Genomic DNA, 20,142 nt, shown 5'->3' with positions numbered 1-20,142 from the left:
TCGGTGTGTGTGTGTTTTTGTTTGAATTCTTGTAACACTTTGGTTTATGTAGTTTTTTATTCTCAAAAGATGCTTGAATGTAAAAGGAAATGTTAAAAACAAGCTTGTAATGTTTATCAGAGGGTAGGCCATAATTTTAAATGACTTGCATACTTTTGTCAATTTGATTTAGTCTGTTTTTTACTTTTTTCATTTTTAACAATCTTAATCATTAAAGGGGAGGCCTATTTGTAGTACATTTATTTTTGCTTCTATAGTTTTTCACAAATCATAATTTTTATCAATTTTTTTTTTACTGTTTTACAATTTTCCACAAAATCTACATGTCCAAAGATGTTTTATTAGAGGGTAGGCATTTATTTAAATATTCTATTAAATATGATTTCCTCCTTATTTTCATTTAATTTTTTAACAATATAATTTTTACACAATTACTGAAGGGTAGACATTTTTTTCAATAAAATTACACTGTACATAATTTGTACATATTTTAATTGATCGAATTTGACCATTTTGCAATGTCCACAAGTAATTATACTTGACTACATCACACCAAACTAGTGTATACTGGTGTGATAATCAGTGATGCTACGTAAAGGCTTTAGCCCTCTATTGAATACTGTTTTCCAATTCAATTTCGCGTCTTTGTTTAACCATTTCATAATACGTATCCAACGATCGTTATTTGTATTAGATATTTTTTTATTTATTACTCTAAAAATATATTCACAGATCTATTTTCAAATGGCCATTAGTGCACTGAGTTAGTGCGTGAAAAATATCTCCGTCACATCAAACATAAGGACCTACTGTAAAAGTGTGTGCTTGTGTCTTTGTATGGGAACTCTGCAATTAACTGGAGTGTGCAGATGTGTGCGTGTGAAAGTAATTTGGAGTGTGGAAAGATGTGCTGTTAAGGTTCCTCTGTTGCTGTGGCAACGGCAGCATCCCCGCTGCTCAAACCAGCTGGCTAATTAGTACAGTATACAAGTGACTGGAAACTTCATTTGATACACATGCACAATCTAATGAGATCAATACTAGAGTGTATCAAAATATCATCCCTGCGTCTGGGCCTTTTTTATTCAGTGGAAACTTAAACGTGACACCATTCTATGTGGCGGGAATACGAAAAAGAAAAAATCAAAATTATTGTTGTAAATATTTATATTCTATCATGGTTGAATTTAATAAACTATATTTTTGCGGCAGAGTGAAGAAAATATATATTTGGAAAGCTAGTAAACTACCAACAAACCTTAAATGTAAAAAATGTAATGTTTTGATAAAAAACTGTGGTGGCAAAATTATGTCCGTCAAATAGCAGCTAGTTTAGCAGCTATTAAAGTTGGCATTTTCACCACGCAGACTACGAGACAACAAAGACAGCATAATAATGCAAGCGGTTTTTAATTTATTTTAATATCTGTGTTTGGTCGCTTTAAAATGTCATTTCTCTAATAGCTGTTGCAAGTCGGACACTTTTCTTGCCGGACACTAGACCTCAACGTCCAATCACAAACCCCCTTATCGACGTACTTCCGCACATGTGACTTACTGTCATGGAAGCCTCCACGCGCACAAATCTGGCGTGAAGTCGCTATTTCCTTTCTGTCGTATTTTATCTTATTTCCTCGTTCTTACAAATTGAGCCATGAGGCGTTTACTACAGCTTGGACGTTCCTTTTCTCGCTGCCGCGCGCGTCTGTGCCACCAGAGCGTGTACAAAAGTCACGGCACTGTCCGAAGTGTGGGAGTGGACCTTGGAGACAAGTGAGTTGATTTCAGCCTTGTTTCGATTTCCTCGGAAGTGCTCAGAAGGTGGAGCATCACTAAAACCAGGAGTAAGTCACATTAAGATCATTTCGTGGAGGCTTACCAAAAGCCACTCCGAAAAGAAATGAAGACACAACACCACGAGATTTCAGGGGACGAAAAAAAAGTGTTCAATACATTGAAAGTAGTATATTTTAATAGGATGACACTAATCTCAAGTTTTTATCCCGACAACATACCGGTTCAATTTTTCATTAAAAGAATAAAAGACTGAATTCTCATCCGATTCCAAATTTGTGTACGTTTCCGATTTGCAGAAAGCTGGAGATTTCCTCTGGGAGGCTCGCCAAGTTTGCTGATGGCTCTGCTGTAGTCCAGGTAGGCACACACACCACATCTATCGCTCCAAAAGCAAAGCAGAACTGCAGTGTTGTACGCAGCCTTCTTGCACATGTTGTTTCCCTAATAATTCTAATCTAACTGCCTTGCTGCAGCTTGGCAACACTTCTGTGATGGTGACAGCTGTGAGCAAAACCAAACCGTCTCCCTCTCAGTTCATGCCTCTGGTGGTATGTCATTTGTGCACATGTAACGGTACCTTCTGCTTTTCTGGTGCGTCAAATGTGCTGTTTGATTGGCTGGTTGACAGGTAGACTACAGGCAGAAAGCGGCGGCCGCCGGCAGGATCCCCACCAACTATTTGAGGCGAGAGTTGGGCACCACCGACCATGAGATTCTCACCAGCAGACTCATAGGTAACCTAAAAAGCAATCGCATGACGGTGGTACCTCGCTTTACAAGTCGAGCTGACTTATGGCTTTTTTTGCGATACAACCTTTTATTTGGATGATTTTTTAATATATTTTTTTGTCTGACTTTATTGAAAATTTGAGTAACGTGCGATAGATGGGGGCAGCAATAATAGCTTTGTCTCCCAAAAGTATGCTAGCTTAATGCTAACACGGGCAATGAAAAACTTCATAGATGGGCTAAAGAAACTAGCATTGATGTTGCTGTAACTGTAAACTTTGAAACAAGTTATCATTAAATCTAAGTGTACTTTGTCTGGATTATGCTGCCCCCCTGGTGGCCAAGGCGTGTACAACAGAAGGAGCGGCACAATGTCAATAGAATTTAATTGAATCTACATTCTTTTTAATGATCTTATTACTGTACTTAATACTGTAGGGTGCTACTTTTCATATTAAAAAAAACACTTTAAAAAATGTTGGTGTTTTTGGGGCGCTGGAACGAATGAATGAATTAATTGATTCATCTCAGTGGGGAAAGAGGATTTGAGATAAGAATGCTTTGTGTTCCAAGCTTGTTATCGGAAATAATGAAATGTCTTAAGTCAAAGCACCACTGAATATTTGTCTGAATGACTTATGTTTTCTTGTGTTCAGACAGGTCCATTCGACCTCTTTTCCCATCCGGTTACTTTTACGACACTCAGGTCGGTTCTACTTGTTGCTGCCGTGTCTTTTAAAGGGGACCTATGAGGCCTATTGTTCTATATATTATCTTTGTTATATATATATTTTATATTTATATTTTTTATTATATATTATATTATATTATCTTTATGTAGATTCTGTGCAACTTGCTGGCCGTGGATGGCGTCAATGATCCGGACGTGCTGGCTATTAACGCAGGTGGATATGAAATATTCCGTCGTTTGTTCCTATTGTAATTATGGTTTGAGGTCATTGTTTTGTTGTCTTTTCTGTTCCAGCCTCAGCTGCTCTCGCACTCTCCGACATCCCTTGGAACGGCCCCATAGGTGAGCGACGCACGAGTTGCACATTTTCAAACAATTTGGAACAGTGAGGGAAAATTTGTATAATTGTAACTGTGCCGACATTTGTACCGTCATCTGAATCGAAATCAATGCCACTTGATATGAATTGACTGCAGGTGCAGTGCGTATGGGATTGGTGGACGGCGAGCTGCTGGTCAACCCCACCAGAGCGGAGATGGCATCCAGCACGCTCAACATGATCGTGGCGGGAGCCCCCAGCAGTCAAGTGGGTGAGTTAAGGGTTAGGGTTAAAAAAAAAAAAACTAAAAAAAAGAAGAAGAGAAAAAAAAAAAAAAAAGCCTCCACATGCAAGGTTATGTACAATCGGGATCTTGCCCACAAGATGGCGCAACAACACTCTTAATTGTGCTTAGTTGCTTATGTGTGATTCTGATGTCAGGTTGCAAAAGGGTGGAAAAAGTGTGATACATTTACATAATTTTTGTTTTAATATTGTTGTTAATTTTAATGATGATAACAATTATAATATTGTAATGTTCAGTTGCTCTTCCTGACAAAACGCACCATTTTTTTAAAAATCTGGGCTTCGGACAATAATGCAATTCTTAAAAAAAAAAAAAAAAAAGTAAATATTGAAATATAAAGTATAATTGTTATTAAATTACTGTTGTTCTGATTAAATATTAATATCATCACTTTTATATCATTGATATTAACTACAATAATAGTCAATAATTATGTATTATATAAATTTCCAGACAGTTTCTGTATATTGTTATTAGTCATAGAAATGTTTGCAATATTATTACTATTATTGTCAAAATCAATTTCACCATTCAATAATTGTCATGTTTTCAGATTTATATCACTAAGAACACTTATTGTTGTTGTTAGCTATTGCTGCTATTATTACCAATATTTTATCATTGATATTAACAGTAATAAATATAATGCTAATCAAATAATTAGCATGAATATATTCCAAGAGATAAATTTCCAAATGTTGTTAATCATATTGTAGTGTAAATGTATGCCCTATTATGATTATTATTGCCAATAATAATAATTATGTATTATATTTCCATTCATACCATTTTGCGATTTTTCCATTAGACAAAAGCAGCAGCAATATTAATAACAACACGTAGCAGGGCAATTCTTGGCTTTTTTTTTTTTTTTTTATTACCTTGCCATGACTTCACAAAGCAGCCCAGCCCCTCTGACCTGCGTCACCTGCTTCATGTGTGTCGCGGCCAGTGATGATCGAGGCGTCGGCCGAGAACGTTCTGCAGCAGGACTTCTCTCACGCCGTCAAGGTGGGCGTCAAGCACGCGCAGCAAATCATCCTGGCCATCCAGCAGCTGGCGCGAGAGCTCAAAGTCACCAAGCGCACGCCGCCCAAGATGTTCTCGCCCCCCGCCGACATGGTGGCGCACGTGCGGCAGTAAGAACCACGCGCACCACTTCCATGTTGATAAGTCGTGGGGTGTCCATGGAAACGGGCGGCCCACCCACTGTAGTCCAATCACCATCGATTTTATAGAAAGTCGACTCACCTCGGTTCAAAAAGAAAAAGCGATGATCATGCAGTGGCGCCTTGACTTGCGAGTTTAATTTGTGACACGACCATACTCGTAACACAAAACAGACACTCGTATCTGAAATTGATTTTTTTTTTTTTCCCTTCGCTGCCATTGACAGTTTTAAACATCAAAGATTCACTTTTACTGGGCTGGTGAGTACGTTAAGAAAAACAGCACTTCACAGTATTGTACTTTTTTCTTTTTTCTTTTTTTTAAATGTACAAGAGCGCAAACGTATGACCTCTGTAAATGTGCAAAAATTGTACATTAAAATAGTCAGCTCACTTCCTGTACATTTTGAGGTATGGCTACCAGACTTTTTTTTTTGTATGTGCCTCCCACTTTTTGGAGTTATACAAAGTAAACCCATTGTTTTTGTACCCGTGTACTCGTCTGACTTATGTGGTTTAGTCAGACACAAAGTGAAATTAACTTTGTTTTTATTTTTACAGTAACAGTAAAACTTGTAAATGAATACATATTACAGAAAATACATTATTCTTTTAAACTTGAATAGCAAAATAACTAAATCGTGTAATTATTCTGTTTAAGACACTATCGCACAAAATCAACTATTTAAATTGATATTGGTTAAATTCTTTTGAAAAACCGTTTTTAGCTGAAATGCGGTGAGTTCACTTTCTCCATCTCCGCAAAGGCGTTGTTGTTTCTCATCGGCGTGACAATTTTGGACATTTTACGCATCCTATATTGTTGAATGTGCACGCAGGTCCGCCTCAGAGAAGATCTACGCCGTTTTCACCGATTACACACACGACAAGGTCAGCGCCAGACTCACCGTGCTGCTCGCTTTCAAACTGTCCGGTCTCCTCCTTTACCGTAGCAACACTTTCGTCGCAGATTTCAAGAGACGACGCCATCAACAGGATTCGCCTGGAAACCGAGGAGTACCTCAAAGGTAGCCGTCTTGACGCTCTTTGCCTGTCACGATTCCAAATGAAAATGTGTCATTCCCATCTGTCGTTCAGAGAAATTTCCTCAAGCGGAACCTTTCGAAGTCATCGAGTCGTTCAACAATGTGAGCAGGGACATCTTTAGGAATTTAGTGCTCAACGAATACAGGAGGTACGCGTTTGCGATCGCTGCAAGACGTACGCAAAAGTTCAGGACGATAACGCTGCCTTGTGTGCGCTCAGGTGCGACGGCAGGGAGCTAACGGCGTTGCGAGACATCTCCTGCGACGTGGACCTCTTTAAACCGCTTCATGGCTCCGCTTTGTTCCAGAGAGGACAAACGCAGGTATGCTTCATCTTAGACGATTACCTTGAAGAAGAAAGGGAAAAAAAAAAAAAAAAAAAGTCCTAAAAATGAGCTCTCCTCTAGGTGCTGTGTAGCGTCACGTTTGATTCGCTGGAATCCAGCATTAAAGCAGACATCATCACCACAGCTTTAAGGTGAACACGGTTTCAGTAAACGCCCGCGATAGGTGAAACGCTGCCATAGAGACGCCGGCAGCCGTTTCCCGTTGACAAATGTAAACACAGATGGAGTTAACACCAGCCGTTGTAGCTCTAAACCGGAGCATGTAGCGATGCTCACACACATGCGGTGTGCTCTGTGGGAACGACAACTTTTCTTGAAGCGGGTAGTTGGGGACCTTCTCTGCCTCTTCTTCTTACACATATTTTGCATTCCTCGTGTTAACATTCAGTGTATGACACTACATTCTGTCCGCAGTGGCATCAAAGACAAAAACTTTATGCTCCATTATGAGGTAAGGGAAAGCCCTGTTTTGTTTAAAAAGAAAAAAATTTAAAAAAGTGAATTCATGCGGTTGTTTTCATTTCAGTTCCCGCCTTATGCCACCAATGAGATCGGCAAGATGGGAGGTCTCAACAGGAGAGAGCTCGGACACGGTGAGCTGGGATGAATTAGTCGGCTAATACCTCGCGCCTCCCATTTTCAAGCGGGGGGCAGATAGCCGAGAAAACATTCCGGCTTTTTGGAGGAATGCCGATTGCGGGTGCCGTCATTTGTTGTGGCTAATATTACGTCGGGTGTGGCTGCGTGTTTTGACAGGGGCCTTGGCGGAGAAAGCGCTGCGGCCTGTCATTCCCAAAGACTTCCCTTTCACCATCAGAGTCACGGCTGAGGTGCTGGAGTCAAATGGTGAGGAGGGGTGTTTTTTTTTTGCGTGGGGTCCACACTGATTGGTTGACTGACTGTCTGTTTGTGTTTTCACTGGCCAGGGTCTTCATCCATGGCCTCAGCGTGCGGAGGCAGCCTGGCACTCATGGACGCAGGTACGCCACATCAGGCTGAGAGATCCGTCCTCCTTTCATTGCTCTTCTCTTCCACCTTTATTTTCTATGCTTTCCTCCTCCTTCTATTCTCCCTAGTTTTTCTTTCCGCCTGTCTTCCTTTTTGCTAATTCCATCCATCCCTTGTCTGTACCCCTTATACTTTTTTTTTTTTTTTTTTTTTTCCCAAATAGTGGTTTTGTAAATATCTTTCTTCCTTCTGCCAACCTTCCCTTTTTTCTAACGTTTGACCGTCGCAGGGGTCCCCATCTCGTCAGCCGTGGCCGGTGTGGCCGTGGGCCTCGTCTCCAAGTGCAACCCCGACAGGCCCTCTGAGATCCAAGACTACAGACTGCTCACTGACATTCTGGTAATGCGCACTCGGTCACTTGCTGCGAAAGTGAAGCCACAGGCCGAGGTGATCGAGTGACAGCCGTTGCACTTGACCGGGTCTTGAAAGTTCTTTGGGCGCAGGGAATTGAGGATTACCTCGGAGACATGGACTTCAAACTGGCAGGAACAAACAAAGGCATCACCGCCGTACAGGTAGTGAGGTTTCTCGAAGACGGTGGGATTGTGAATATTGAGAAAATATCAAATCCTGATGTACAGTATTATTTAAGATTTCTTTTTCTGAAAGAAAACCTTTTCCTTTTTGTTCACCTTGCAGGCGGACGTGAAGATTCCCGGTCTGCCTCTCAAGGTGGTCATGGAGGCCATCCAGCAGGCCACAGGTAACACGGTCTTCTTTGAAGGTTAAGAAATCGCTGAAATGACATTTTTCCCTCTGGTTCGATGTGGCGAAAATGACATTTTAGTGGCAAAGCGGGAAATCTTGGGCATCATGAACAAGACTCTGGCAAAGCCCAGGACGAGCAGGAAGCCGAACGGGCCCGTTGTCGGTGAGTTTTGGGTCCAACTTAGTTTGTTGGAGGAATTATTCATTATTGTTGAGGGTTTTTTTTTTTTTTCCTCAGAGGATGTGCGGGTGCCCGTGTCCAGACGGGCTCGCTTCGTGGGTCCGGGAGGCTACAACCTTCGGCGGTTACAAGCTCAGACAGGTAACGCCGGTCGCTGTACAAAAAGCCTCTGATGGGAAGCGATGCCAAAACTTCAGCAAGTTGCATTTGGTGTCACGTAAAAGGCGTGACCATCAGTCAGGTGGACGAGGAGACCTTCTCCGTGTTTGCCCCCACGCCGGGAGCGCTGAGCGAGGCGCAGGACTTCATCGGGGAGATCTGCAGAGATGATGTGAGTCACTTTTAGTGTTGTTTTTTTATTTTATTTTTTACATTACATAAATACTGCACGCAAGTCGTGAGGCGCCGTCGTCTATCCATAACCTTGTGACATGACAATCCAGCAACATTCCAAAAGGCTCACTTAAAAACATAATGGAGTGCATTTATTTTGCTTCGTTTTGCAGCAAGAGCAGCAGCTGGAGTTTGGCGCCATTTACACCGCCACCATCACTGAAATAAGGTCAGCTGCTACAGTAAATACGGGGGACTTTACGTGTTTTGAATGGAGAATGTTTTTTTCTTTTCTGTTGCAATTACACCTTTTTGTGCTGCAGGGACATTGGTGTGATGGTGAAGCTCTATCCCAACATGAGTGCCGTCCTGCTGCACAACTCGCAGTTGGACCACAAACGGGTGCGCGCATGTCTGTGAGAGTGCGAAAGTGTGCCTCAGTTCGACATTTTGTTTGAGAGAGAGCGGGTGTGAGAGAACGTTTATGTGTGTGTGTCTGCCAGTGAATTTGAGAGGCTGATCGCATGTGAAAGAAAGACCGATTCAATATTTCACTTGCTCTTCCCCCGAATTAGATCAAACATCCAAGTGCTTTGGGGTTAGAAGTGGGCCAGCAGATTCAGGTTTGTGGTCACCCAGGCTGTATTTCCACTCCATGCTGACACAATTCACAAAATGGGGCCTCTTCTCCCACCAGGTGAAGTATTTCGGACGGGACCCCACGGACGGCAGGATGCGCCTTTCGCGCAAAGTGCTCCAGTCGCCTGCCGCCACCGTAGTCAAGACTCTGAGCGAGAAGCAGAGCATCTCCATGGCGACGGCCGCAAACAACGTTGAAGCGTGAACAAGCAAAAGGCGCTAAAAGAAAACACAATTGCTGGACGTGACACTTGAACGCACCGCCGTGGAAAGTTTGACATGTGCTCTTTTTATTGTGGCAAAGAAGGAACAGAATGGACAAAACAACAATGGTGTAAAATATAGCTCTACGTTTTTGTAGTATGACTAGTACAATGTGATGCAATCACAAGACAGTATATGTTAGGCCTGTGTAAATAAAGTTTGAAGATTACACTGTACTGTGAACGACTGTGTCATACAGTAATTATGGGGCTAACACTCAAAAAGCTAAATATGAATGGAAATGCCATTCATATGTTCCAGCCTCCCCCAAATCATTTGTTGAGGAAAATAGTACTCTATAATACTGTATTTCATAAAAGCCCCCCCCACACAAAAAAATGTGTGATGCAGTGATATTGCAATAAGTGAACCCTGATCGCAATTTACTGTCAAACTAACCATAAAACAGAAAAAAAAACCTACCCGTTGTCTGTAAAACACCTACATAGTTCTACCTAAGCAAAGTTCGCTTAGTTAATGCTAACAATGCAAAACGCCATTAACGTACTAATGCTTAGCTTTGATTCTGACCCTTCACTGTCCGACCGTGAAGGGTATCCTTCGTCTCCTTCTTTTTCGATACTTTATTGATTTTCTGTCTCCACGATAACCGGCTCAAATCAGATTCAAATCTTCCTCTGTTTCAGTGGCGATTCTTCTTTTCCTAATGAACGTAGATTACAACGCTTTGTGGTACAAAGCGCCAACTACTGTACAGGAGGGACTTAGCAGTCGGTGCCATGATATGTCAATCATCTGGGGTGGCACCTGGGGGGTCCAATCAGATTTCGCTGAGGGGGGGTCCGTACCCCATTCAACCAGTTGTAAATCAATGTTTTAGCAGGAAAGTTATGAAAATATTTTACTGAGATCGAATACTTACGCGGTGTTTCTTTAATAGAATGCTATTTTTCCTCATGAAAAAAATATTTTGTGTATTTTTTGGGCAGGGCGAAGAAGAAAAGATGAATGGTTACAAGTTTTTAATCTTTCATTCTCCATTGTATTGTGTAAGTGTAAAAAAAAACCAACAACAACAAAAAGCAAGTCCTGGTGGTGTTGTTGGTGGACTTGGTTCTTTTCTTCTTTTTCCAACTTTTTTTTTTGAGATTTTGAGCGGACTTTGTTCCTTAAGCAACCTCTAGCTGTATGAATGACGTCTAGCTAAAAAAAACAAAAAACAAACAAAAAAAAAAACAAGATCGGATTACAAGATGGCGCCCCGTGGACGTTAGCGAGGAGGCCGCTGGAGTTGTGTTTCCCCCACCTCCACCTCCTCCTCCCCTCCTTCAAACTAGGGGGGGGGGCTTACCTTTCGATTTGTGCGCCGTGAGCATGCCGACGAAGTAGCAGTCGCCGCCGTCGATACTTTTCGTCCTCCCAGCTTGGCTCGCCCGTCCCGTGTAACATGCGGGCGCCAACAAAGTTGTCAGGCTAGGGAGGAAAACACCGAGGCGCCTCGCTTCGCTTGTTAGCATCCAGCTAGCCTAGCCTGCTAGCTCCCCCCCCCCCCAGTTCACAATGTCGGACACTCGGCGGCGAGTGAAAGTTTATACGCTCAACGAAGATCGCCAGTGGGACGACCGGGGCACCGGACACGTTTCGTCGACGTTTGTGGAACGACTCAAGGGAATATCTTTACTAGTTCGGGCTGAATCCGACGGTGAGTCCTCCCTACCCCACACCTCCACCGGCTGATGGTAGTAGCATAGCCACGCTAGCATTCGACGTGATCTCAGTAGCGTGGGGGAGTCATCGAGTCACCTTTTTTTTTTTTTTTTAAATAGAATCACACTTGTCTTTTTCACACGCTGTTTTACACTCTTGTTGAGATCCAATCTGGTTTATATTGAAACACGCTAGTGGTGACTAACACATCCACTCGCCTTTTGTCCTATGCTAAGTCTCACATTGTGTCCTCTTCCAGTCATAAAAGAGGCTCAACCACCATAAAAGTCCTACAACCGCGTTCTTAAATCACAAGTTACATTTAACATTGTATTGTCCGTTTTATTTTAGGGTCACTACTGTTGGAGTCGAAGATAAGCCCCAACACTGCATATCAGAAACAACAGGTAAGTGTAGTTGTAGCTAGGGCCAGCCACAAAGGCAATTACAAACACATCTGCTGTGTTTTATGTCCACAATTCATTTATTATTAACCGTATTTGGCCACAAGCAGTTAATTACTGATTACAGTAAGGGAGCAAGACCCGCGGAGCATACCGTCGTTAAAGATGCCCCCCTTAAACATATTTGTGCTTCACTAAAGGAATAATTCAAAGCCCGAATCTACTCCAAACTATGACATCAAATGAACCCTAAAAATAAATGCCTTCCAGCGGATGTGAATAGAGAAAATAAATGCAAAAGAAATACGAGGATCTAGCCTGTAGACAATAATTTGCTACTTTCTTATGAGCAATTTTATTGCCTAGTGATGCAGTTCCTCTCATTTTTGGATTTGAAGTCCACACACCCGTGTTCAATTGTTCATCACCCATGTTTTTGTCCCCAAAAAAAAATAAGACTAAATAAATCATTTGTAAACTTTTTGCACCACTTATGACCTGTAACCTCTGAAACACAATTAGAAAGTTTAATCTTGTCAAGCGGGGAAGTGAAACTAAACTGAGGCAATGTGGTTGCACAAGTGTGCACACCCTCTCATAACTGTGAACATGGCTGCCTTCAGAATGAACCAATCACACTCAAACATGTTAAATGCGAGTCAGCGATTATCTGCCACCATTTTAAAGTGCCTCTGATGTTTGCCGATTAAAGTTCAGATGTTCTAGTAGGTTTTTCCTGACATTGTTCTGCTTTCGCGCGGAAGCCTGACTGTTTTCTTACCACGAACTGGTGTTTTAAACTGTTCAGTTTGTCACTTTTGTTCTCGATTTTTTTTCCACTTGATGATGACTCCCTTCACTGTTCAATGCTTGAGATATTCTCTTCCACCTTTCTTCCTTTTTTGCCCCCATTACTTAATTGTCAATTCCACATGTCTCTGATCAACTGTCCTACGACCGAATGTTGAGCAGTTTGGTATTTTGGTGCCTGTGTGAGCTTTACTAGCGCAGGGGCTCATTCCATTTTACAAATAACCTTTTGTAGTTATCTAATTGAAAGTTTCCCTCCATATTTGCGCAGGACACGCTGATCGTCTGGTCGGAGGCGGATAATTACGACCTGGCTTTGAGTTTTCAGGAGAAAGCAGGCTGCGATGAGATCTGGGAAAAGATTTGCCAGGTAAACCGTAGTCGGGCGGGAATATTGTTTGGGATTCAAAGGAAGCACTTGTAGGTCAAGGTGCTCAGGGCAGCCATAACTACAACGATGAAAACAAGTGTAACCGTCGCCCTCGCGCAGGTGCAAGGGAAGGACCCCGCCCTGGACATCACCCAGGACCCCATCGACGAGTCGGAGGAGGAGCGTTTCGAGGAGATCCCCGAGACGAGTCACCTGGTGGAGCTCCCGCCCTGCGAGCTCAGCCACCTGGAGGAGATCGCCGACCTGGTGACGTCGGTGCTGTCGTCGCCCATCCGGCGGGAAAAACTGGCCTTGGCCCTCATGAGCGAGGGCTACCTCAAGAAACTGCTGGGCCTCTTCCGAGTGTGCGAGGACCTGGACAACCGGGAGGGCCTGCACCACCTGTACGAGGTGGTGCGCGGCGTCCTCTTCCTCAACAAGGCCGCCCTCTTCGAGGTGATGTTCTCCGACGACTGCATCATGGACGTGGTGGGCTGCCTGGAGTACGACCCGGCGCTGGTCCAGCCCAAGCGCCACCGCGAGTTCTTGACCAAGACGGCCAAGTTCAAGGAGGTGATCCCCATCACGGACTCTGAGCTGAGGCAGAAGATCCACCAGACGTACCGCGTGCAGTACATCCAGGACATCATCCTGCCCACGCCGTCCGTCTTCGAGGAGAACTTCCTCTCCACGCTCAACTCTTTCATCTTCTTCAACAAGGTGGAGATTGTCAGTATGTTGCAGGTATGGACCACATCTTTCCTAGACACACAATGTCCTCGCAAAATGTTGCTTTCTCCGCTTGCTGATCCTTCCGCAGATAGAATTTCGATGAGGGCTCATAGAAGACCACTTTGGAATAGTCCAGTGTTTTTACATTTCGATGACTAAAATGTTGTAATAGGGTTTTTTGGGCGTCTTCTTACTGATTTTTTTTTTTGGCGTGAAACTTTTTTTTTCTCTGCTGAAAATGCTATGCTAAATGCAGATAATGGCAAGATTACTCGTGGGGACCATCATGAACTGTGTGTAGATAAACCGCCTCACCTTTGAAGGCCAGTAAAGCACAGAAAACAAGGTCAAGGGATTCTGTTCTGAAAATCCTGTACTGTATTTCCCATTTGCTCTCTTCATTCACTGCGGAAGATGGTTGCGTTTTAGGGATCATTTGATACACTCTGTGAAAATACCTCCGTGTTTTTTTCGCATTGAATCTTTTGTCTATTGTCTATTGGGGAACCTACATTTTAACGATGGTACCGACATGCGAGGTTACGAAGTACTTTGCCTCGCGGTGTAAATACAATTCGTTGTCACCCGCACTTTTTCTGCTGCCGAGCCTGGACGCAGCGACTTGACTGTATTTTAATATGGAACGCATGCACTGCGTTTTCTTTTCTGTTGGTCTCAGGAGGACGAGAAGTTCCTCACCGAGGTTTTTGCACAGCTCACGGACGAAGGCACAGAGGACAGTAAAAGGCGAGAACTCGTGAGTCCAACAAAGTCGTTTTGATTCATTGCATTTGGCTCGGTGACTGTAGGTTGTTTGCAATGTTCACAGCCGCGCTGTTTCTTCTTCATTTCATGCCCGTCGCCCGATTTTGCATTATTTTTCAGTAGTCATACCTCAAATAACGAGTAACAGTTCGGCACAGTCAAACGGAGGCAAAATGTGAATACCACCTAAACCTAACATTGTATATTCAACCACACTACATAACTTTTGTCTCATGAAAATCAGCTAGCTTAAATGCTAACGCATAATGGGAAACGCTACAGTTGTACTAGCAAAACTAGCCTCGATGTTGTGCTACTTGTAAACCACTCACTTCTACTTCTACTTCTACTGCCGCTTATGGAGCTTAGTGGTGACTTCTTCTGTATTTGGGTGATACTGCCCCCCGGTGGCCAAGGAAGTGCCCGCACTACACCAAACAGAAAATCGTAAATCTCAGGGCTCTCCTACGTCATGTGTTCAAAGTGCAGTCTCAGCCCCAATGAAACGAGGCCATCGGATGGCGTTTTATCTCCATCTTTTGTGGGTGTGATAAACAACAAGTGTATTTATTCCCTTTCCCCTCAGGTGAACTTTGTCAAGGAGTTCTGCGCTTTCTCGCAGACGTTGCAGCCCCAAAACAGGGATGCTTTCTTCAAGACGCTAGCCAATCTCGGCATCTTGCCCGCGCTGGAAATCGTCATGGTAAGCAAGTGCCGCTGCTATTTGGAGCAGTGGAAATGGATGCTGATATGAAGAAGAAAAAAACAAAAAAAGTCCCGTCCACCCCCTCAGGGAATGGATGACCTGCAGGTGAGGGCGGCAGCCACGGACATCTTCTCCTACCTGGTGGAATTCAGCCCCTCTATGGTCCGAGAGTTTGTCATGCAGGAACTACAACAGACCGACGACGTAAGCGCCCGACAACAAATGGTTCATAAAATTGAACAATATCGTGGCAAACGTTTTTTTTTTGTTGTTTTTTTTAATCCCAAAGCAGTTTAATCATAATTCGAAACGCATATTTAAAAGAAAAAAAATCTGAAGTGTGACATGCACATGCGTGAAGACTTGTAACTTCTTTCTCGAACAACTGAGAAACTCCTTTCAACCTACAAACCTTTGTCTCTCAGTTGAGTTCACTTCAACGTACTTCCTTGTCACCAACGTACTCATTTCCTGTTAGCGCGAGCTTTGGTGCTATGGCATTTTGGGGCGTTACGCAAAGATGTTGATTTTTTATTTTTTATAACTGGGAACCGGTTGCATTGCCAAATAAAAACATGCAAGCACAAATATGAAGGCGATTGCTGAACTATAGAATATCGTGGGGAATTCAATTCGAGTAGTTCAATTCAAAAATTCAACTTGTATATTACATAGATTTGCCACAAACAGATGGAAATATTTTGTTGTATTTTTGTGGGATTTTGACATTTCAGCTCAAATTCACCATTTAAAGTAAGTAGAATAACACATCAAATTGATTCTAATTTTAAAAAAACTAAGTTGCAATTGGCTTTCTAAACATAAATTCTTAATGCGTTTGAGTTGTATAATTTTTTTTTTTTTTTTCAGTTTTCAAAATTGAACTACTGAAATGAAAGAAATGTTATACTCTCTTCTAATATCAGATGCACTTGCGTATTTGGTATGCATATATATGTGTGTGTGTGCGTGCGCGTTTCCAGGATGTGCTGCTCATCAACGTGGTGATCAAGCAGATGATCTGCGACTCGGACCCCGAGTTGGGCGGCGCCGTCCAGCTGATGGGGCTGCTCAGGACGCTCATCGACCCCGAGAACATGCTGGCCTCCACCAATGTAAGCGCAACTGCCCGCCCGTGTGGTCATTTGAACATTTCAAGTCATCGCAGGTGTTGAGGGCCAATCTAAATCTTCAACAGGTTGAGCATTTAGAATCGGTGGTCGGATTACTGGAGGGCAACTTCAGATCAAAACGCCCGATTGGGCCTTTGCTGAATTTGATCAGAAGGGAGGGGAAATTGTCAAAGTTGTCCCGATTTATGAGTGGACGAAAGCTCCGTACCGTCAGCTCATTTCACGTCTTTCCCGACAGAAAACGGAGAAGACCGAGTTCCTAAGTTTCTTCTACAAGTACTGCATGCAAGTTTTAACGGCGCCTCTGCTGGCCAACACGGCACATGACAAAAACTCAAAAGGTGAGCTGGCCGCAGGCGTCTTGGAGTAATCGCAACCCAAATGACAACGTGGGCGCTGTGACTCGCTAGTCTCTCGTTCTCTCTCCAAAAGATTTACAAGAGGCAGCCACCAAGATCAACGCTGTGTGTCCAGGTGAGACGCGTGACTCCGAACGTCGGCTGGGCGCCGGACAAACAGCCGTGCAAAATGATGCCCTGCAATTACGGTCATGAAACGAACAATATTAAACATGCAAGACTTGAATGGGGCCACAGTACTGTCACCATGTTTTTTTTTTCAGCATTGAAATTATATTTTGACCTTGAAAGGTCGTAGATTGAAAAACGAAAATGCAGACGTTGAAAAAAATATTTATCCCATATGTTGTTGTCTTTTTTTTCAAATCAGTTTTTGTTCAGATTTCCTCTTCATGTCCATCTTCTTTCTTTTAATAAAGATGAATTTATCGCTTGTGGTTGTTCAGAAAAAGCATAAGAAAGAGGACCTTGAAAAACAAAAGGCATCGCGTATATTAAATCGCAATTTCGAAGGGGGAAAAAAAAATTGCAATTTGATTATTTTTCAAAATCGTTCAGCTCTACGTATCAGTGCCAACATAAGCGTTTATTATTACCGTATTTTCTGGACTATAAGCCACACCTTTATATAAGCCGCATGGTTCACAACTTTCAAAACAAACCTTTTCCTAGGGGGAAAAAAAAAAAGTAGCGACTTATAGCCCGCAAAATACGGTATCTATGAACTGGGGGATTACGGGTGAAATATTCTACTTGCTGTTTTTATTTGTGAGGGAAAAGGAGAGGCCTCTATTTGAGGAAGTTTGAATGACTGATTTTTAAAAAAAAAAATTTCCCTTATTGTCTAGATAACTTTCAGATGGCCCAACTGCTGGCTCTGATCCTGGAGCTGCTTACCTTCTGCGTGGAGCACCACACGTATCACATCAAGACGTACATCATGAACAAAGACCTGCTGCGGCGAGTGCTGGTCCTCATGAACTCCAAGCACACCTTCCTGGCTCTCTGTAAGGCGCGCACACGCCAACAAAAACGCCGCGTTCCCGCCATCACCGGCCTTGTTTTGTCTGCGCCCCAAGGCGCGCTGCGCTTCATGCGGCGCATCATCGGCCTGAAGGACGAGTACTACAACCGCTACATCATCAAAGGGAACCTGTTTGAACCGGTCATCAACGCGCTGCTGGACAACGGCACCCGATACAACCTCCTCAACTCGGCCATCATCGAGCTCTTCGAGTTCATCAAAGTGGTGCGTTGCGGGTGAAATTAAAAAAAAAAAAAAAAAAACTGTTGTGAGAGTCGGTGTCGCCTCTTCCGTTTGCAGGAGGACATCAAGTCCCTCATCGCGCACATTGTGGATAACTTCTACAAAACGCTTGAGCCCATCGAGTACGTGCAGACCTTCAAGGGCCTGAAGGGACGATACGAGCAGGAGAAAGACAGACAGAGTCCCAAACTCACCAGGTTAGCGCACAACAGTTTTGTACATCGGAGAGGCGTTTGGAACCGCCAGCTAAATACCTCACTCGGCAAAAGTTAGAAATTTTAGGATTCACGCTCATGTCCGGCTCTTCGTTTCAATACATTTTTCTCTAACAAGGAGCTGAACAACCAATTAAAAAAAAAAAAAAAAAAATTGTATTTATTTTCAAGAACTTCCAGGGATTTTTTTCTTTTCTGTGCTTCTTGTATCTGTTCCAAGTCAAAATATAGAGCCGCCGCCCTAATTTCAATGCGTTTTTCAGATACCGGGGAGAGGCGCGCCCGTTGGACGAGGATGAGGAGCTGTGGTTCAACGAGGACGAAGACGACGACGAGGCGGAGGCGGCGGACAAGAGCCGCATGGAAGACGATTACTCAGACGGCTACGGCAAGTACATGGAGGCCAAAAAAGGTAAACGCACCAGCTGGCTTTTTAGGATTTGAACGGGTCATCGCTTGGCAAAGCCGAGCGGCGCTTACGCTGCCCTTCGTCTCAGCAGGCGCAGCTAACGGCGCTAACAACGGCAAAGCCCCGGCGCTGCCCCCCACCTCGCCCCCCGGCACGCCCAACAACAGCTCTACGTCCTCGGTCAAGGCGGTCGCACTTCCCGCCTCGCCACTTGTCAAGGTACGTAAAAAAAAAAGGTTTGGAAGGCGAGTGCTCGACAGCGCTACGGATTGGTAAAGCGGGATTTCGCAAAATTCAAATTCAATTCGCAGAAATATTAGCTCCGCTGTTGCCAAATGCAAAACATCAAAATCATTCTGCTCTCGTCTGTTTTCTTAGCAGGAATTAGTCGTGGTACAAGTTAAAAAAAAAAAAAAAAAAAAAAATCGTGAGATGTCACAAAACAAAAGTTCCTAAATTGGCAACATTGAAAACTAGTGGCCGGCAGCTGTTTTTGTTACTGTAAGCCGTCCACATCAACAGAAAGGCACTCCAAGGAAGGAAAGCCACAAAAAAAAAAATTTTTTTTTTTAAAGAAACAGCGGTAAATTTGGATTAATCGGCTTCTTTTTTAGACCTTGCGGCAGCCATTTTGGCTCAGGATGAAAGTGCTCGAATGGAATTAACCTCGCGTGTCTTGTCCGTCAGACCCCTCTGGTCGGTTTGGTGGACTACCCCGATGACGAGGATGAAGAGGAGGAAGATGAAGAGGAGGAAGAGGAGCAATCCCCCAGGAAGCGTCCGCGTCTCAGCTCTTAACATCCCGCAAGTCTGCCACGGGCTCCCGTTGCCCTCACGCTCGGAATTCGATGGACCACCTCCCCTCGTCTCCGGACCCTCGCTAACCTTTAACCTTTCTCCTCTTCTTCATCACCACCATCATCATCATCAAAGTGCCAAGGCCCTTCCCTTTCTCGGCTTTGTTGTTATAGCAACAGAAGCCGCCGACGTGCTACCGAAGCCCGAAGGGAAGCGCCTCACTGACTCACAAAATGGAGGCCGCCGGAGAACTGTGCCACAGGCCAGTCAGGCTAGCAGGACTAGCCCCCCCCCCCCCACAACAACATCCTCCCATTTGTAGTTGTTAGGACGCTTGACTGGCCGTTCGCGGAAAGGAATGGACACAAGCACACGACCGGGGAGCCCAGATGACTGTACAGATTTTGTTTTTCTTTCCACCCTTCGGTTTTATCATTGACGCCCCCCCCCCCTGCCCCCATTTTAAAAAGGGGACAATGACAAACACCCACTTGTTTTTTTTTTTGTTGTTGTTTTTTTTTGGTGGGATGACGTTGCTGTTCTCCCTTTTGGTCCAGTGCATTTGATTCAATGTAAATTTGCAAATGCTGGTTTGAGAAAAAAAAAAAAAAAAAGAAAAAAATGAGAGAGAGAAGGAAAAAGATCACATTGAAACTGCAGTAAAGTTGTTTTTTTGCAGCCAACTTTTGGAAATGTGTTTCAGTTGTGTATTTTTAGCAAGCTAACGCTGCTCAATCTGCATTTTGTTGTTCAAGGGGAAATAATTTCAAAGCAAATGTTGATTCCTTTGATCACTTTGTAGCTCTAAATGAATTTCAATCTCATTTGATACACATTTTTATACAAATGTCACCACTGAATGGACTCTTATTTACGTTATCAAAGCTTGTATCTTTATGTCCTGCACACTTGAGTAAGTGAGGGGTAAAAAAAAAAAACACTTCAGTGGGGACTCCTAAAACGTTTTA

The 20,142-nt window shown here is 43.4% G+C and overlaps 2 protein-coding genes and 1 long non-coding RNA gene across 5 annotated transcripts; 2 read left to right on the top strand and 1 right to left on the bottom strand.

Moving 5' to 3' along the window:
- Positions 1-1,484: 1,484 nt before the first annotated feature.
- pnpt1 (polyribonucleotide nucleotidyltransferase 1) lies at positions 1,485-9,721 on the top strand. 2 transcript variants are annotated; one of them, XM_086044540.1, is made up of 28 exons: positions 1,485-1,773; positions 2,094-2,154; positions 2,271-2,345; positions 2,426-2,531; positions 3,183-3,232; positions 3,368-3,431; positions 3,512-3,559; positions 3,694-3,807; positions 4,796-4,982; positions 5,852-5,903; positions 5,983-6,040; positions 6,111-6,207; positions 6,279-6,381; positions 6,466-6,536; positions 6,820-6,856; positions 6,932-6,998; positions 7,162-7,251; positions 7,332-7,385; positions 7,643-7,752; positions 7,857-7,928; positions 8,053-8,116; positions 8,201-8,284; positions 8,360-8,443; positions 8,527-8,633; positions 8,809-8,864; positions 8,959-9,037; positions 9,211-9,258; positions 9,333-9,721. In XM_086044540.1, exons 1-28 carry the CDS (start codon positions 1,655-1,657, stop codon positions 9,477-9,479), a joined length of 2,304 nt encoding a protein of 767 aa, XP_085900666.1. In that variant the 5' UTR covers positions 1,485-1,654; the 3' UTR covers positions 9,480-9,721. The 2 variants fall into 2 exon arrangements, with proteins under 2 accessions (XP_085900666.1, XP_085900667.1); XM_086044541.1 differs by lacking the exon at positions 1,485-1,773 and adding an exon at positions 1,786-1,844.
- LOC147140172 (uncharacterized) lies at positions 4,562-11,258 on the bottom strand. The gene is made up of 4 exons (XR_015088575.1): positions 10,851-11,258; positions 8,046-8,620; positions 6,238-6,405; positions 4,562-6,063 (listed from the first exon to the last, which is right to left on the bottom strand). It is a non-coding gene; the product is annotated as an uncharacterized LOC147140172 (long non-coding RNA).
- ppp4r3b (protein phosphatase 4, regulatory subunit 3B) lies at positions 10,732-20,026 on the top strand. 2 transcript variants are annotated; one of them, XM_086044539.1, is made up of 16 exons: positions 10,732-11,201; positions 11,558-11,613; positions 12,692-12,790; positions 12,911-13,534; positions 14,202-14,279; positions 14,874-14,990; positions 15,081-15,197; positions 15,977-16,108; positions 16,365-16,467; positions 16,559-16,600; positions 17,334-17,492; positions 17,565-17,734; positions 17,810-17,949; positions 18,231-18,379; positions 18,468-18,595; positions 19,064-20,026. In XM_086044539.1, the coding sequence occupies exons 1-16, from the start codon at positions 11,060-11,062 to the stop codon at positions 19,172-19,174; spliced, it is 2,367 nt and encodes a 788-aa protein (XP_085900665.1). In that variant the 5' UTR covers positions 10,732-11,059; the 3' UTR covers positions 19,175-20,026. The 2 variants fall into 2 exon arrangements, with proteins under 2 accessions (XP_085900665.1, XP_085900664.1); XM_086044538.1 differs by having other exon boundaries at positions 10,734-11,201; positions 18,465-18,595.
- The last annotated feature ends 116 nt before the right edge of the window (positions 20,027-20,142 follow it).

The sequence above is a fragment of the Filicampus tigris genome, chromosome 11 (genome assembly GCF_054856515.1).
Source record: "Filicampus tigris isolate MCC_2025a chromosome 11, RoL_Ftig_1.0, whole genome shotgun sequence".
NCBI classification, from domain to species: Eukaryota; Metazoa; Chordata; class Actinopteri; order Syngnathiformes; family Syngnathidae; genus Filicampus; species Filicampus tigris.
This window is presented reverse-complemented; position numbering and strand designations above follow the sequence as displayed.

Excerpts from the sequence above, each read along its gene's own strand:
- pnpt1 (XM_086044540.1), top strand. The coding sequence starts at position 1,655 with ATGAGGCGTTTACTACAGCTTGGACGTTCCTTTTCTCGCTGCCGCGCG. Across the intron at positions 1,774-2,093 it reads GGAGTGGACCTTGGAGACAA|AAAGCTGGAGATTTCCTCTG; the intron begins GTGAGTTGATTT and ends TCCGATTTGCAG. Across the intron at positions 2,346-2,425 it reads CTCAGTTCATGCCTCTGGTG|GTAGACTACAGGCAGAAAGC; the intron begins GTATGTCATTTG and ends GCTGGTTGACAG.
- ppp4r3b (XM_086044538.1), top strand. The coding sequence starts at position 11,060 with ATGTCGGACACTCGGCGGCGAGTGAAAGTTTATACGCTCAACGAAGAT. Across the intron at positions 15,198-15,976 it reads AACTACAACAGACCGACGAC|GATGTGCTGCTCATCAACGT; the intron begins GTAAGCGCCCGA and ends GCGCGTTTCCAG. Across the intron at positions 16,468-16,558 it reads ACATGACAAAAACTCAAAAG|ATTTACAAGAGGCAGCCACC; the intron begins GTGAGCTGGCCG and ends TCTCTCCAAAAG.